The 19,596-nt window shown below is 32.4% G+C and overlaps 1 protein-coding gene across 3 annotated transcripts in view; it reads left to right on the top strand.

The window, feature by feature from the left end:
• Nucleotides 1-19,596, top strand: part of LOC148313815 (guanine nucleotide exchange factor DBS-like) — a 143,258-nt gene that overhangs the window by 30,089 nt on the left and 93,573 nt on the right. For 2 of the 3 annotated variants that reach the window (XM_088256820.1, XM_088256827.1), the window contains exons 2-4: nucleotides 14,661-14,880; nucleotides 17,247-17,337; nucleotides 17,720-17,950. In XM_088256820.1, coding sequence (XP_088112946.1) covers nucleotides 14,661-14,880; nucleotides 17,247-17,337; nucleotides 17,720-17,950 — 542 coding nt within the window. Of the gene's footprint in view, nucleotides 1-1,911; nucleotides 2,108-14,660; nucleotides 14,881-17,246; nucleotides 17,338-17,719; nucleotides 17,951-19,596 lie in introns of those variants that run through there. The other variant, XM_088256835.1, reaches the window with a different exon arrangement.

Raw genomic sequence — 19,596 nt, 5'->3', positions numbered from 1 at the left:
CCTTATCCGCACCCCAATGGTGCATAGGGCACTGTGTCATATAAACGCAGTGTTATCTTGATCGTTTACACATGAAGGAAAGGTGATCAGCCCTCCGCTTCAGGTACCAGTCCATGGTAATATTGAATAAATATTACAGTGAAAAAATCACTTTTATTTATTTTACCCCCCTTGGGAATCGAACCCGAGACCTCCGGAACGGTACCCGAGCGTGCTGACCATTACACTACGGAGGCGGAGGAGGCATATATATATATATATATATATATATATATATATATATATATATATATATATATATATATATATATATATATATATATATATATCATATATATATATATATCATATATATATATATATATATATATATATATATATATATATATATATATATATATATATATATATATATATATATATATATATATATATATATATATATATATATATATATATATATATATATATATATATATATATATATATATATATATATATATATATATATCATAAGATACATTTATTGATAATTTAATGAAATTCTCAGCGCTATGACTATATTACACGCGTTCATATATTCAAAGAACATTACCGCACTATTACTGTTCGCAAAACTGCCTCCTTCCATGTTCGACAAATATTCACGTATACAATATTGACTGTCTCCGAAACGGCTTTCTTTCCTAATGATCGTTTTTAATCCCAATGTTGGCACAATAACAGCCTCTTGACACGAATATCTGTGTATCGAATAGCGCTGTACCGCTGCACCACTGTACCACTCGGTTAGTGGCCCAATGAAAGGTCTCCCACCTCTGGCGGCTCCAAGTCTCGCCAAAGTGCCAATGCAGAGGCAGGGGTACACAAACTTTGAAGTTTGAAACGTTTAACACTAAAATATAAATAAAATGTGTCGCCAAATCGAAATACATATTGAAATTATCGGATGATGAAATTTATAATTTTTTTTAAAAAATTGGAAAAACTAACTAATCAGCACTCCGCTTCACCGCAGGTGTAGGCATTTACATTTATATAACATCGAAATATAGGCAAAAATCCAAGATTATTTTGATACGCAAACTTTTTTAGAATTTTGTTTGCTCCCCAAAAAAAGTGAATGTTTTGTCCGCCTCGTTAATGTAATAGTTAGCATATTTGGCTTCCATGCTCGAGGTCCCGTGTTTGGTTTCCAGTGGAGTCAAAATTAATCAAATTAATTAATAATTTAAAAATTAGTGCTTTCATTCATTGATCCGTCAATCACTTTATAATAATATATATTAATTTTTTAATTTTTTGTTTTACTTTGTAAATACCACTTTTTCTCAAAATCTATTGTGACACGTCTTTCGATGCATTCCACATCATTTTTAATGATTTCATTTCGTTTTGAAAATGATGTGAAATGTATCGAAACACGCGTCACATTTTTTTTTAGAAATAGTGGTATTTACCAATTGATTAATAATTTTTTTTTTGTGTTTTCAGTCTAATTTTTATTTAATATTACCTTGAAGAGCCATTATATGATAATATTGATATAATTGCCATAATATGATAATATTGATCACCTTATATACCTTTTTTGAAAAAAAAGTTTTTCTTGGAAATAGTTAAATGGGTCTGAAAGTAAAGAGTTATTGTAAGTTAGGAGTTGAAAAAAATTATTTAAAAAATATTTCTACATATATTCGAAAAAACAAAAAAAAAATACATTCTTAAAAAAATCGGACGTGGAACGACTTATTACGTCTACGACGAGCGGCCGGTGAATGAATTCTGTGTTGCGTTGTATGCCCTTAAACGAGATTTACCCCCCGATTGATTGTTATGGACCGCCCGTTAGCCGTCGGCTGGTTGCCGATCTCTGGGCTACTGGATCTGTCAGAGTCTCGCCTTGTCGCCAGTGGTAGTCGATATCGGATGGCATTCGGATGCGGCGAACTCGCTCAGTGTACACAGTGTCGGTAAATCCGGAAAAAATATCGCTACAATAGTGGACATTGGTTGTAGCGCAAAATTCACGCGGCGAACTTTATTGTCGTGTCATTTTCAAAAGACAGCGATGCCGTCTCGATGAGGTGTTTTTTCTTTGATCTGGGTGCGTTACCTTTATACGATATTGTGTTGTTGTGTTACTATTACAGTTTCGAATCGATGCATAGCAAATATTACACTAATCACGTGCGTGTGGTCGAGACAACATGTCATTGTTGAAGAAAATCAGTTACGAATTCATGGTTCGAAGTGTTTGGCTAGCCGACTTGTATTTTGCGGGTATAAGATGGAAACAAATCAGTTAAAAGTAGAGTTGATCACCTGCATGTCTTTTATTATTAATTCTAAAAACACATTATTAATTTCTGGGAATTGTTTGTCTATTTCACATCGTTTTCTTTTGTATATTTTGCAATAATTGTTATTTTGCTTTATGTTTATCGGATTTTCTCGCATTGTTTGTTTTTTTTGCTTGTGAATATGTTTGCATATCTTACATTTTAGAAAATCGATACAATGTATTATATTATAAAACAACTTCACAGTTATATTGTATTATGTAACCTCAGGGGACTCATACACATAAGCAGTTTATAAAAACTTATAATGCGGTTATTTATAAAATTAAGAAAAGTGTGATGAGATGGTTTTGGCATGTGAATCGAATGAGTGAAGAAAGTCAAATAAATGAATAAATAAATAGTTAAACAAATTTATGAAGCGAATGTGGTTGGTAATAGAAGCAGAGGAAGACGGAGGAAAACTTGTCATGATCAAGTATTTCAAATAATCAACGTGTATGTATGAGAAGATTGGAAGATGCGAAGATTGTGTAGAAGTACCACCAGAAAAAATGCATAATTTTAAATGAATTGTTTAGTTTATTTAGTATATTAAAAGCATTGTTAACTTTATGGTATTTTTATATTTATTTTATTTTTTATTTTATTTATTCGGGAATTGTACAGCTTACATATAAAAAAATGACATTATAAACAATAGTTACATTAACAATAAACATTACATTACATTAACAAAAAATAGTTACGTTAAAAAAAGGCCAATTAAACAATTCCACAATTATGTTATAAAACTATTAAAAAACATTCAGAGATTAAACAAAAAAAAACAAAAAAGGGTATTATACAAAAATAATAGATTTAGCAGGAAGGAGAAGGAAAGGAGAGGAATTAATAAGGGTGGTTAAAGGATTTTTTTTTTCTAGGTAAGAAGTTTAAAAATATATTTATCAATATACACACATACATATACATACGCATACATATACATACATATATATATATATATATATATATATATATATATATATATATATATATATATATATATATATATTTATATATATATATAAATATATATATATGTACCTACATATACACATACATATACATATACATTATATATACAGAAAAAAAATTGTATGGTAATATAACACTCATATCATTCATATATATATATATATATATATATATATATATATATATATATATATATATATATATATATATATATATATATATATATATATATATATATATATATATATATATATATATATATATATATATATATATATATATATATATATATATATATATATATATATATACCTACATAAACATACACATACATATACATATACATATACATTATATATACAGAAAAAAAAAATTGTATGGTAATATAACACTCTTATCATTCATTGTTCACTTTGTGTAATACCACTTTGGTTTCACACAAAGTGAACGATGAATGATAAGGAGAGTGTGGAATCGCTTAATTCCTGATGATAATTGGAGGGCTAACGGCTTGCTAAAGCGCTAAATAATTTAGTAGGTAAGTGCCGAAAAATAAAATCGATCAAACGTGTTTCGGGTACCTACATGATAATAGAGGCTCAAAATTTTATGGCGTCTTTCGGAAATTCTACGAAATTTAACTTTCGTTGGCCGGTAGGTACCTTGAAGCCGGTCGTGGAATGTATTTTCTCTTGAGTGTAATCTGCATAACTTAATTCAAGAGTGCACATCTCCGATGAAGATGTTATTAGTGGTCCAGACGGGTACCCGTTGCACCCGGAAAATGTGTCATCTCTTTTAAGGATACCTAAATAACCACAACAGATAAACTCAACGTATTCATAAATTATATTTAAGTATATGCTTCTAGAATCTTCATTTCAAGATATAAAATACATACAACATTTTGAATGTGTGTTCTTACACTTGTTCTCAAATCTGGATTATCTCAAATTATAGGAGTTATTTTTCATCCTATTTTTTGACATCTCAACAACTTTGTTGACAGCCTATGACGGTCGTTACATACAATAAATTTGAAATAATAAAACATGTACATATAGCCACAGCATCAAATCTATAATCTGATCAACTTTTAACGTTTTACAAACATCGCCATCCTATCGGCGGGTATGTATGATAAGATGCATGAATGTGAAAGAGGCGAAGATTATTTGCAGAGACAGATTGGTGTGGCATTCTTTTCTCTGCCTACCCCCGCGGAAAGTCGAAGTGATGGTTAGTTTGTTAGTTTTTTTAGTTAGCCATCCTATCTGTTAAACATAAATTTGTGCAGCATCGAAGTGTGCTGAAGTTTTTTTAGAAAATTCTAAAAGCATTGAAGTAATCTGCCACGCTTTTGTGATTTCGTAATTACGTTTATTTTTTTGTCTTTCGTTCGTCGTTGAAGTGTATCCGAGGTCTCTAAACTTTTTGCGCAGTTTTTCCAACGATAATTAATATAGAATCGTAGATAAATTATATCTACAGTTGGTGGAGTCGGTCTATTCCATAGATTCCCAGACTTTTAGACTCGAAACCCATTTTTCGACATCAATAATTTTCATCGCCCCCTTTTGGAAAACTGTACCTCGATTTACGATAATATTGGATATTAAATATCAACAGTAAAAAAAATTATGAGGCTAATATAGTTGGTATTAGACGCAGGGAAAGACCGAGCAAAAAGTTGGCATGATTTACACATTCTTGAAAGTGGTCAGGTCAGGAGTCTGAATAATCGACGGTTATGTATGACATGGACTTATACGAGGACATGGGCTGCTCGACGTATGAGGAGCTGAAGAGGGTTTCGGAAATAGACTAGAATGGCGAAGGAGATGCCATCTGTTGCTGCAGACCAATCCGCAGGATTGATATCAGAGAGGGGTTTATGAGAAGATGCATGAATGTAAAATATGTTTGAAGATTGTTTGCAAAGGTAGAGTGGTGTTGCGTTCTATTCTTTCTGCCTTTCCCAGCGGGAAATCGGCGTGATGGTTGGTTAGTTTTACTAAATATTAAGCGTATCTTTGCGTATTTTTTAAAAATATTTATGAATATATTCATGTAATATGTGCATTACATAAGAAAGTTTTGAAATGAACATAATTTTGAAGTAAATTTATAAAGTTATTCAACAAATACTTATATACACTTATGAAAAAACTTTCTTTCTATAAAAACTATATTTTGTGAATGTAGATTACTTGTGTAAGTACCCATACTTGCAAAATGGGTAAGAGCGGCTATTTTAATATACCCTTAAACGCATTATATTCCATGCAAAAAGATCTGCTTCTAATATATTATACTCGTAATATAAAACGCTCAAAATACTTTTTAACATTTTTTTTCAATAATCTGTTATTGGCCACTTGACTCCTCACACCGCCCTACGAATTCTCCCGAAGCCAGTATTGCCCACCACGATTCCTTCATCTCCCACAAGTGGGGACGATATTGCCCAGTTTGGGAACCTGTGGTGTACACTTTGCCCGACTGGTCAAATTTCACGACTGGTAAACCCTCTTTGAACTCTTTGAGGGTGATATAATGAGAATACGCCTCAACGGTCTCATATGCTCGTAACGTATATGTCTGTGTTCATGAATTATAGCGTATATTGTCGTCCTAAAATCTGGTCAGATATTTATATCACAAAACTCACTTTCATACAAAATCGAAATTTTAATTTTCACTTCATCGCAGTGTCCTTCCAATCACTCTAATTATCTTGATCATTAACACATGAAGGAAATGTGATCAGCCTTCCGCTTCAGGTACCATTCCAGGGTAATATTGACTTAATATTATATTGAAAAAATCACCTATATTTATTTAACCCCCCCCCTGAATCGAACCCGGGACCTTCAGAACGGTAGCCAAGCGTGCTGACCATTACACTACGGAGGCGGACAAACCCATTATCCACACCCAATGGTGCATAGGGCACTGCATCGTAGCGACGCAGTGTTATCTTAATATTTTTAATTTACCTGCCGTGTTATTATTATCGTATTAGATGATTGAACACATTATCCTTTAATTCGCAGTGCCAAGTTATATTATAAATTCCATTGATCGGTATTTACCAACCGGGAAATATTTGCCGTGATATGATACACTGAATTTTCGGAATTAAACTATCGATTCCCGCCTTATCGTTGGGCTTTGTTTATCTACAGATACTGTTTGCCTTTGTGAGCGGAATATTGTACGTTTGCCCGCATATTGCATGTGCATATTCAGTTACTGCGAAAGTAAAGTTTTGATATCATAATTTGAAGTGCACAGTTGGTTTGAAATAATGAGTTTACATTTTAGAATGAACTTTTTCTCGTCGACCAAAGGTCAGTACGTGCTTTAATAATAATAATAATTATTAGTATTGTTATAATATGTTCAAGTATTCTACATACACGCTATAGGTTTAAAAAAAACAGCATTAGTCAGTGTTTTAAATATAACCAATATACATATCGGTAGTGTAAAGGCAAAGGGGTATATCTGTCTCAGACAAAATTTTACAGGAGAGCAAAAACAAACTTGTGTAATTAAATAACTCATTCGTTTTATGTATTTTTTATATAATATGTACATATCTTTAAAAAACTAAATAAGTATTGCAACTACAGCTATATCCTTTTGCCAGATTATGGAATACAATATTTTAGACATTTTGTGGAATCAACTTAGAAAATGGAAATTTTTACAGATTTATAATTTACACGATATATACATACTAATTTATAATTTACACTCACGTTTCAATATGTGTATAAGTATTTTTTTTTTTAATAAATATTTTTCTTATGTACATTATATCTAAGAACTTTTAAAAAATTGCATAGTGATGAATCCTGAATTGTTTTCCTTTCGTTAGTTATATATTAATAGATTTTTGTTTATTTAATTTACATTTGGTAAATACAAACAACATTTCTTAAAATCTATTACACGTCGGCTGTCCAAACTCAAAACACAGTAAAGGAATTTTTTTTGTAGTACTTTTTTTTTGCATTTTTGGACTAAGTAGATTCTACTTAGTCCAAAAATGCAAAAAAAACGTACTACAAAAAATTACCCTTACTGTGTTTTAAGTTTGGACAGCCGACGTGTTTCAATGCATTTCACATAATTATTAAACCCATTCATTTATAAATTTTAAGAAAAAGTGGTGTTTACCGAGGAAAATTTAAATAAAAAATGGATAGATATACTTCCATAAAATAACCAGAACAATTGATGAAATTAAATTACTGTATATTTTAATTCATATTTTACTTGGTAAATACTAAATACCACTATTTACCAAGTAAAACTGGATAAAAAAATAAAAATGGATAGATATAAACGTAAACTGCCGAATCAATTTATGAAATTACATTACTGTAACTTGTATTATTACAACTAATATATTTCTGTATGTAACTACAGTAAACCTCCCTATAACGTACACTCGTATAAAGTTTTCCCTATAACGTTTGCAGATATTTTTCCTTTAACGGCAGTCCCCTGTATAATGCAGTAGGTCCATTGGTTAAAATGTAAAAATAAAATTTAAAAATATTACCACGTTCCACTTTTATAACGTTCTCAACGTTATAAAAGTGTATATTTTATAACTTTATAACGTCTCTCAACTTTATAGGGGGGTTTACTGTACTCGCAGATAATATTATCTTCGAAGATTAAACCAGTAACTTCTTCGAATGATAAATATATTAATTTTATTTTAAATTTATCCTTTATAATATGCAAATTGTAAGTTCCAGCCTTTTTCGATGGATTTGTATTAAGCGTTTGAAAGTACCTAAAAATTGAACTATTTTTCAGTAGATTCGATTATCCGGCTCTCGATTATGTGTAAGTTGGATTAGCCGTGTCATTTATAGTTCCGACTGCCGTTAGTAAATGTAATCTTGTAAATGATTAATACAATCGGCTATGAAAGTTTATAAGGCACAATAATGAACCTGAGATAGATCGTGTAGTGTGGCAAATCCGAGGGCGTATATGAAAAACGAAACATAAAATTGATTGTTATTCATATTAAAAAATATAATTTAAAACACAAACATATTTATTTTCTCTTTTTTTTATGTATTGCTACACTGAACTCCCTTTAACACGATTTCGAAATAACACGGTGTAAAAAAATTCACATGTACAGTGTCATGAGATTAATTATATACATATATAGGAGTTTCAAAATTTTTAGTAGTGTGGTTGTCAATCTTGGATAGAAAGATGAATGATGCACGTGTGTGTAAAGGATGTCCAGACTTTCATATTTTTCTCCATCTTTGTTGAGATATCAAAAATTAAACTAATTCCTAAATTTGGAGTCACTCAAAAGGTGAATTTGTTACGTTAATTTTTTTGGATGAAATCAGTATACTATAGTAAGGAAATAAGAATTTAATTTAATTTTTATTTTTATATCTCGTATCGATTGTTGCACAAAGAAAAACCTATCCACCATAAAAAAAATATTTTAGTATACTTTTTCTTATTTTTTATTTGGCTGTCACCCAGTGAGAGATGTTTCTGCCAGTGTCAAGTCTCATTTTTATTTAGAAACAAAATAATAATAAAATATATTTAATAATAATAAAAACATTGTTTTAATGCGTTTAGCTTTATCATTTAAGAAATTGTGAGCCTAGTAAAAAAAAAATATGTTCTAAAAAAAATTGAGCGTGATCTGGCGTCCGGCACTCAGCGCTGCCGGACACTTACTGCATTCTTTTATTGTGAGCAGCGACTAGACCTTAGGCGACATAAGATGCTTTTATTACACGTTAACGTGTGAAACGTATTTACCGTGTAAATTGGGGGAGTTCACTGTATACGGTTTATGTTTTGTACGTATTTACGCGTGTTATTATTATTATTGGGATTCGAGTCCAACTTCCAATTACTACTCGCACATATAATCAACGCTCTATTACACATTAGACGCGGTTCGTTCGTCAACGACCAGAGCATATAGATCCGTTCGGAAACACTGGCCGACAGACCGGATCTCAATGTTGAGTGAATTTCGCACACAAACGAAGAAACGTGAGTCGTTGATTAGTTGAACAGTTGAACAGTAGATGCGGATGAACAAATATCTCGTTTTTTGGATATAGTCGTCGTCGTCTTCACTAGAATTTGTGACAAAATTTGTCAACCCCGTTACGCGTCAAAAAATACGGTCGATGATTAAATTACACGACTTAACCTACCTCTATTATTATTATTTTACATATTATTTTTTGACATCTCATCAAAGATCAAGAAGAAAATGGAAGTCTGGGCATTTACTAATAGATGTCTCTAGTGAAGTTCTAGTGATTCAAGAACAATGTTTCAAAATTGGTTCATATATAATATAGAACTTCCAAGAATTTGAGTAGTGTGGTTGACAATAATGGGTAGAATTGGTGAATGTTACACATGTGTAAAGTGATCACTTACACCAGCCTATGACGGTCGTCAGCCCCGTAAATGCCCAGACTTCCATATTCTTCTTCATCTTTGATGAGATTTCAAAAAATAACATGAAAAATAACTCCTGTAATTGGAGATAATCCAGATTTTATAAAGAAGTATTTGAACACACTCAAAATGTTGTAAATTATTATTTTATTTTATTTTTTATATGATCTCATTACAATATACGCGTATCTTCATGCATTCGTTTCAATACTGTATTTGTTAACGCGTTTAGCTACCGTGGTGAAGGTCCCGGGTTCGATTCCCAGGACGACAAAAAAAATATTTTTATTATTATTGGTGTCTCGACTTGAAATGAAATATGTATCTTTTTTATGAATGAATTTTGGAAGTCTACGCATCCCAGGGCTTATGATCTGGCATTTTGCTGGATTAAGTGATCACTTTATTATACATTCGTGTGATGCTCACCATCCTGCCCATTATTGAACATCCATATTACATTATTTTTTGGAACTTGCATATATGCAATGGTCTTGGATCCCTTTCAAGTGGTTAAAAATTCAATAGATTTGGAAATATGGTTGATTGTGGCGCCATCAGTTGAGAAATTTGCGTCATATATCATACGTAAGGTGAATAATCCAGTGTCTCATAGAACAAATAATAATTAATTGTTAAATGCTTTTTCTCTATAATATTCATTTAACAACCCTAAGAGCAACACTGATCATCTTTCTTTCCCGTAATTGAAGATCAATATAACACTGTTTCGATGCGGTGCAGTGCCCTATGCACCATTTGGTACAGACGAGAGTTAGAAGAAGAGTGTATATCTCTAAACTGAAATGCCGTTTTAATTTTTATCATCAGCATGTATGATTTTCCACGGCCCCTTTCACCGGAAGAAGAAAATGGTCTAATTATTTTTTTGCTGCCCCATAGAATTGCATTCGATCGCAAAAACATAAAATCACGATTACAACGGTAAAGAAAAGATGTATTCTTATTCTGCAAACTGGATGCACGTTCTCTTCCTGTTTCACTTTCGTTTTCCCGACCCGCTCGCGAGCCCGCGTTGTGTGGTCCTCGACCTTGGCAGTGCTTCCCGATGTGTCGCGCGAGGCTGCACTTGACTAATGACCGCTGTACTTGTCCAGCCACTCGCCACTCGCCTTGCCCGGATGATGAGATCGCGTGCTATTGCGACCTGCGAGGAACTCCCCGAGCGCGTCGTAATATCACTCATTACAAATCTCACGACTAGCGGTTTGCTACACATGCATAATACGTTTGTTGTGCTATTCTCAAAGCCTTCCACTGATGTTATTATAAGTATCAATTACAATATGTCTTGAGGAAGAGGCTGTTCGCTTCGAAACTGATCGACATTATAATTATGCCGTACTGAGATATCGCTCACTCCTTTCAACAACGTCATATATAAAAAAAAAAACTTGATTTTTCAGGAGATCGTTTTTAAAGCTTAAAAATAAAACAAAATGTATGAAAAATAAGTATCAAGCCACTTTTTACTGCGCAACAGATCTTTTTATGTAAAACCTTAATGTTTTTTTCTCCATTTAAAAATTATTTAGTGTATTTAAAAAAATAATAAAACAATACCCTTTCTTCAAAATGCAAAAACAACACTTTCTGCCCTGTAGCGGGTAAATATTAAGTTAAATATATGCCGCTTTTGCTGGGATATAGGACATTTTCTTAGCATTCCGAAAACATGCACAGCTGAAAAATTGACGATTTTTGATATATGATGTTGTTAAAAGGAGTGAGCATATCGTGATGTTATAGCAAAGTTAGAAAATGGAAAATCGCAAAGTTAATGTTTCAAAAATTATTTATTTATTTTATCTGCTCAACATTTCATGTTCAATAAATTATTACCAAGAAGATTGGTTAAAAAAATCTATAGAAATAAAAATGTTATTGTTCGTTTTTTAATAAAAATTATTTAATGAAAACATTTTTTTAAATTTTTTGACTGAAATGGCAGCACTATATGTTGAACGTAACAGCAGTACACTCAGTACTTTACACTTCTCATGGCGGAAGCGTGTTTCTTGATAGATGCTGTCACTTGTCATTTTGAACATTATCTATAAAAAATGATAATCCCTTTCCGCACCCCAATGGTGCATAGGGCACTGCTTCATATAAACGCAGTGTTATCTCGATCGATTACACATGAAGGAAAGGTGATCAGCCCTCCACTTCAGGTACCAGTCCAGTGTAATATTGAATAAATATTAGAGTGAAAAAATCACTTATATTTATTAAACCCCCCTGGGAATCGAACCCGGGACCTCCAGAACGGTAGGCGAGCATGCTGACCATTACACTACGGAGGCGGACAAAAATCTATAAATAAGATATAAAATAAATTGTTTTTTATAGATTTTTAATATATTTTTTTTGCTTCACAAGTATTGTGGAATTAAGCATACAGAAATGTTTTCTTATTTTTTTCATTTTATTAGACTGAGCCACAACAATGCGCGGCCGAATACAGCTATTATGAAATAATTCTAATAAAATAATTTTATATACTTAATTATATTTCAGGAAATCATTAACTGCAAAAAATAATAAAGTAAAGGAAGAATGCAAGACTGAGAGGCGAAGATTGTTTACAATGACAGATTGGTATGGCGTTCAATTCTCTCCGCCTACCCCTGCTGGGAATTCAATTAAGTCAACTGCACACTGCGGGGCTTTTCGGGAACCGAGCCTGCATTTTGTTAAACTACAACATTTGAAAATAGACATTCTCACGATATGATTGAATTATTTGTCATCCATTTCATCTTCACAACTCCTTTGTCCGCCCATCCTGTGGCCACGGAGCACAATGCAACATGACCCTTTTGTGTCTACCGACCTTGTGTGGACGGCTAAATTAGAGTAACATACAGTACGAGTATGTACTCAACATTATGGGAGATTAATTCATTTAGCGCAGATCCGCAGACTGATTCGACCGGGGATTAAACTGTCTGCGTGCTTAGTATAGTACAATGGGTAACTAATTGTCATGTATAACCATGTTGGCAATGTCCTCTCGAATGACGAAAAATTGCGCGTGAATACATCAGAGAGAAATGAAACTTCTTATGTACGTATGTAATAATAAATGAGAGATTTGGTGACATTGTAATTTCTATCGGCTATACTGATATTAAACCTCCCTTCCCGGTGTTGTGTACCTTGTACACATTGCTTCTAATAACCATAATAACCATTTTCTATACTTAAATATAATAAGTACAAAGCTAAAATTTTAGGTATTCCTCCATAACATATTAACGCATTGATTTAAAAAATAATTTTAATAATAATCAGAATTTATCGGGTACATCGGAGGTATTTTGTGAAAATCAGAAACAAATTCGCGTATAAATAGCGCGTGAAGAGTGTGCGGGAACCGCGACACTATATTCGCATCTCACTCTTGCATATTTGAACTGTGTAAGCGTGAAGAGCTCAAAGCTGAATGTTCTCTGGCTCGCTAGCGAGCTAGCGTCAGTAGCTCTTGAGCTTTCGACAAGAGTCGGCCTATGTTCCGTGAGCGTTGCTGGATGTTTTTTTTTATGTTTTCAGCAAATAAATCTGATTTTTTTACTTCATTTATAATTAATTAAGGGGATTAGCCATGAATGTCAGTATTTTTCCGATTTAAAATCGCAAATTTTTTATTGTGTAGTGACTACCCAACACCGGCACGCGCGTTTTATTTTAGCACCGGAATGGAAATGTTAACTGTTTACGAATACAATCAAACAATTACTTAATTTCAGAGAAATCCGAAAATTCGAATTTTCCAAAATAAATCCAGATTTGCAATCTGTAATCAATGTCCAATGCTGTACTGGAAGAAAATATTTATTCATAATTAACTCTACAAAATATGTATTCATAATTAACGGTACAATACTGCATAACTACAACATTAAATACAATTGCATATAGCGGTTTCGATTAAATAATAATGTTGTTTTTGGTATAAAGGTTTCTCATTACAATCGTAATAGTTTTTATTGCAAAAACGCAAATATGTACATTTCGACCTTTAATTTGTTCCATACTATATTTCTAATGATATGTTTTATGCTAATTTGCTTGTAAAATACATCTCCCTTGTATAATGTTTATTATTATAAGCATTGCATTGTACGGTATGAACAGGCTTAGATCATATAAGTGAGGATACATTATTGTAATTTTGTATATCATGAAATTAATGCATTTTTTTTCGTAAAATTTGGGTCAACTATTTTAACTAATGCTGAAAAAATATATTAGGTAAAAAAAAACATTTTTTTATTTTTTTTTAGTAATCTGATTAAAAAATTTGACTCCATTTAGAAATGTTTGAATTTCATTACTTGATACTTTTCATGTTTTTATTTTTTTTCGCTTATTTCTTTTTCAACTGGAAAAATTAACGATTTTAGTTTTAAAGGATGAAGCGTCATGAGATTTATGATATATTTGTATGTATGGGTTCCAAAAAAATGTGTAGTAGTACTGCGGTTGTCAATCATGGGTAGAATGGTTAATGTTACACGTGTGTAAAGTGATCACTTAACCAGTCTATGATAGGTCATAAGCCCTGTAAATACCCAGACTTCCATATTCTTGAGATATCAAAACTGTAAAATGAAAATTATTCAGACGCAAATATTTTTATCACGCAAATACACAGCCTGTTCCAAGTATGTATTTCATTACACAGGAGTAACTTTTATTATCTTTTTTTTGTATGTCAAAATGTTAAAACATAATGTATGAACAGTCTGTAGGTGGCGGTGTTTCATTCCCACGATTGTGTTGTTAACAAATTGATTTATTTTCCGTTTGTGTTCCTTCCAGACACGGAGGGCGACGCGTCGAGCGTGGAGGGCGGCGGCGGGGGCGGCGGCGGCGAGGGGCGCGGCGTGGCGGAGCTGCTGCTGCCGCAGTACGCGCTGCTGACGGGCGGCCGCTCCCGGGACGGCTGCCCGCTCATCACCTTCCCGGACCACTCCAACTTCCACCAGCTCGCCGCCCACGAATACCAAAGATTGCTCCTGTACCTGACCTCGGTTCCCTCGTAAGGACTAACATATATATTTGTATATGAGAAAAGACTTTTAACACACTGTTTGCGGGAAATGCTTAAAACCTGTTAAATACTGTTGGTAGAGAGCGGTGGATGCTTATAAGTGTTATATTTGCTTTTTTTTTATACAGCGTGAGACACCAAAAAACATTGTACAGATCGCAGTTCGGGTTTGCGGTTAGTTGTAATTAGGTTACTTAGAAAGACCGAGGAAAACCTGGCACAATCAGGTATGTCAAATACTTGAAAGCGGCCGGGTCAGGAGTCGTAATAATCGTCGGGTAATTATGAGGAGATGCATGAATGTAGAAGAGGCGAAGATTGTTTGCAAAGACAGAGTGGCATCGATTCTCTGTACCTACTCCTGCAGGGAAGCGGCGTGATGGTTAGTTAGTTAGTTAGTTAGTTAGTGATTAGTATACTAATTAGAGTCTGGGTTGATGAAAAATCCGCTGCCAACAATGTGTTAATTACAGTAAAAAAAAATTGTAAATCAAATGCATTATTAACTTTGTGGTAATAATGCATTTGATATACAATTTTTATTAATAAAACTTTAATCAAAACTCCTGATGATAATTATGATCATTTTACTCTTCAAAAAAATCTTGATAAACTTCAATTGTGGTGCTCTAGGAATGCACTTTATCTAAATCTTGAAAAGTGCCATATCATGCGATTCTTTAGAATAAAAAACCATTCATTTTTCAATATAGTATCAACGGGATTACCTTATCAAGTGTCCAGAGGATAAAAGATTTGGGTGTCATCTTTGATGATTAATTGTCATTTGCAGCGCATATCAGTGAGATGGTAAACAAAGCATCTAAAATGCAATTAGGGCAACAAGGGATTTTAAATCTATTGATGCATTGAAGTCCCTGTATGTTGCCTTAATTAGAAGTCAATTGGAATACAGCTCCACAGTCTGGTCTCCTCATTATGCTATACACGCTGACAGCGTAGATGGAGTACAACACAAGTTCCTTAGATACATTAATTTTAAACTAAATATACCCATTGTTGAGTTAGATTATAATTGCATAATGAAGCGGCTTAAATTCATAAATCTTAGTGATAGAAGGGTAATTACTGATCTGGTCCTGTTATATAAAATTCTTAACAATTTTTTGGACAGCCCTGATCTCCTAAATCAAATAAGGCTTAGCGTGCGTCTAAGAGGTACTAGGCAAAAATCTGTATTCGCAGTATTAATAAATAAATAAATAAGTAAGAGAAAATAACACTTTCCTTATCATTCACTGTTCACTTTGTGTAATAACACTTTTAAGTGGTATTACAAAAAGTGAATGATCAGTGATAAGTGTAAGTCGCTCTCCAAGTACAAGAGCTTGGTAAAAATGTCTAGTTAATAAATTAAAATGTAATATTTCACATAAACGTGGATCTCCGGTGTCTCACCTGGATGACTGTTTAAAATATTTCAATTCAAAATTAACCATGTTTAATTTGTTTAATTGTTATATTTTAGTATTTTGATTGCACAAATGTACTAAAATAAATAATGTGTTTGGATATAAATTTTTTATAACATCTGTCATATCAACTCCAAGAATTTTTGTCACATTTATTATCAAGTGAAGAGAGAGCAATCACAATGGCCATTTTATTTTATTGATTCACCAAAATAATAATAATAAAAATCGCCTGCCTGAAAAACACACATTTATGGAGATAACTGCTATTTTATGTTTAGATGCTTTGTTAATGTTTAGGTAAATGCAGAATTATGTTTAATTACATTAAAATATTAATATTATTTATTATTATTATAAATATTAGTCCGCCTCCATAGTGTAGCGGTTAGCTATGCGGAGGTCCCAGGTTCGATTCCCAAGGGGGTCAACATAAATTTTAGTGATTTTTTAGTGTAATAGTTTTTTCAGTCTTATTTAATATCACCCTGTACTGGTACCTGAAGCGCAAGGTTGATCACCTTTTTTGTGTATTTAACGATCAAGATAGCACTGCTTCTATATGATGCAGTCCTTTATGTACCATTGGGTGCAGATAAGGGCTAGAAGAAGAAGTTGTTTATTTATTGAACACAAATATCATTTCAATAATTACATAAATGTATGGCCGATATACAGAAAACGTGACAAATACCTAAAAATCCAACATGATCCAGTCACACAATAACAGTATTACATTAAAATATTCGAAAATAACATTGAACTCCCTATTTTTAAATTCATTAAATTGCTATTTGAATTATTTTTTTACAGTGGAATACTAAAATAAAGTATAAATTTAAATATGTACAACTGAAATGCCATCCCTTTGATAAATATTTGACAGAATTATAAATAAAGATGTAAAATTGTTTATTTCAGATTACAAGAGGCTGACCTGGGCTTCCATTTAATTATAGATCGTCGTAAGGACCGATGGAATTCTGTCAAAACCGTACTTATTAGGATATCTGTAAGTTAATTCACTTGTTTATATATGAGTTGTTTAATTTTAGATCAGTATTATCCTTATGGGTCCTAAGGACTTGAATTTAGATTTAGACGACTCATGTAATTGTGCAACGACAATCATCACTCGAATGATTATTGAATAATGGAAAAATGTCCTACTAGATCCAAAGAATTTACTCGTTTTTTTGGACAGGTGTTTTAATGACTGGTTCATTAATGATTAATATGTTTCAATATTATTCCGCATCATTTTTTAAATACCGTACGTTTGAAACAATGTGGAATGCATCAAAACATGTGTCACAATTGAATTAAGAAGTAGGGGTGTTTACCAAGTGAAATTTTAGTTCAAAATTAATACGTTGCCTATTATAAAATTGCAGGAATACTTTCCCGGAGTGATCCACGCTGTATATGTGTTAAGGCCAGCTGGATTCCTACAAAAAGCTCTCTCTGAAGTCAGCAGCAAACTGTTCAAGGAAGAGTTCAAGTTCAAAGTCATTGTCTGTTCCGCAATAGATGAGCTATATGATTACATAGATAAAACTCAACTGACTTCTGACCTCGGTGGGGATCTGCCTTACTCACACTCTGAATGGATCCAACAAAGAATCGTAAGTGCTTTATTTTGAAGTTTTTTGTGAATTATTTTTTCATCAAAACTACACAATATTTTTTTTACAAAGTTTTAAATAAATTATCATGGGATTTCAAGTAAAAAAATGAAGGTCATAGAACCTAGGACCTCTGTTAAGTTTTCCTTACATATTCTATAATCCTAAACCTTTTTGACTTCCCAGATGATGATTACCGTGAATCCCGAATCACTCTCTGAAGAATCCCACTCTCCTACTATTCTGACCTCCTTTGTCCCGCTCTTCACACCATCCGGAGTTCCAGACCTGACAACCCATTCATCATCCTCCAATCCCGAGTCGTCAGTGGAAGATTACGATCCTTCATCCCCCGAAAGCTCCTTACTGTCACCATCTCCGACTCTAGCAAGATCCTCCCTAGCCTTGAGTTTAGATAACATGTTCTCTGAGTTGTTAATTAAATTTGAATAGTAAATAAATAAAATTAAATAAAACATACGAATCTTGTAAAATACTGCTACGTTTTAAATATAAATATACTTTTAAAATAACTGATGTTTTCTTTAACATTGTGTGATATTGCTGATTTCAACATGCTTTATTGAATAATGTCAGATAATGCAAAAAATGCACTTTAACCTTTCTGTGAAAACCAAAATTAACTAAATCCTAAGTACCTAATATGAGACACTTAAATCATGAGTGATGAAACTTGGAGTAAAGGACATTATGTAATTTATTGATTTGGCGTTTAATTTGTAGAACTCCATTTTAATTTATGTATTAATTTTAAATCAAACACAGATTTTTGAGTCTACTAAGTTGTATTTTATTAACAAAAACACATAAAAATTATATTGTGACGATTGTTTCGCCTTGTTAGGGCATTATCAACTTGGACACTGCTCATTTGTACGAGTCACTTGAGGTAAATGAGATCTGGAGTGCGGGCCTGATCACCATGCCCTCATATAATTAACGATCCCTTTGTAGTAACCTTTGGAATATTTGATTGCAAATAGCGCTAAAAAAGAAAATATCTTAAATTGCAAACATCACATTTTTTGTGAATTAGAATTAAAACTAGAAATTTGTTAAAGAAATCACAGGCATTTCAAACATAATTGAGTAAAAAAGTTGAATGTAAAACAAAATAATTAAAACTTAATTTTTTGGAGAGAATCTTTTACCAAATCACAAATTTGCAATATCTTCGCTGAAATGTCATCCAAATTATCAGGAAAAAGTCAATTTGATACAAACACCACCCGAAAAAAACTGCAATTCTGCATTTAATATGAATGAAAGAAAATCCATATCATAAACCATGGAAAATACAAAGATGGTTATTTCATATTTTGACAATAGCATTTTCCAGATATAAAAATTATAGATGATAATAGCGATGGGAAATTTACTTTAAAAAAAATGAACACTACACATATCGTACATACATATGTACAATTGTAGCCCTATACTCGTACATTACATCTACTAATTGTACTACAATTTTAGTTTTTATACCATTGCAATCTAGTAGGTACCTACAGGTAACGTGGAATAGGTATATGAATGAAAAACGTAAGAAATTGGATTTCTTATAAATTTCTGGATGGTGAATTATAACACTGGTAATTTATGTTATAGATCACCACTTTCATAAA

Source organism: Brachycentrus maculatus, unplaced genomic scaffold (genome assembly GCF_059751285.1).
Source record: "Brachycentrus maculatus isolate JH-2025_06_01 unplaced genomic scaffold, ASM5975128v1 h1tg000005l, whole genome shotgun sequence".
Lineage (NCBI taxonomy): Eukaryota > Metazoa > Arthropoda > Insecta > Trichoptera > Brachycentridae > Brachycentrus > Brachycentrus maculatus.
Note: the sequence above shows the minus strand (reverse complement) of the source record. Positions and strands in the feature narration are given on the sequence as shown.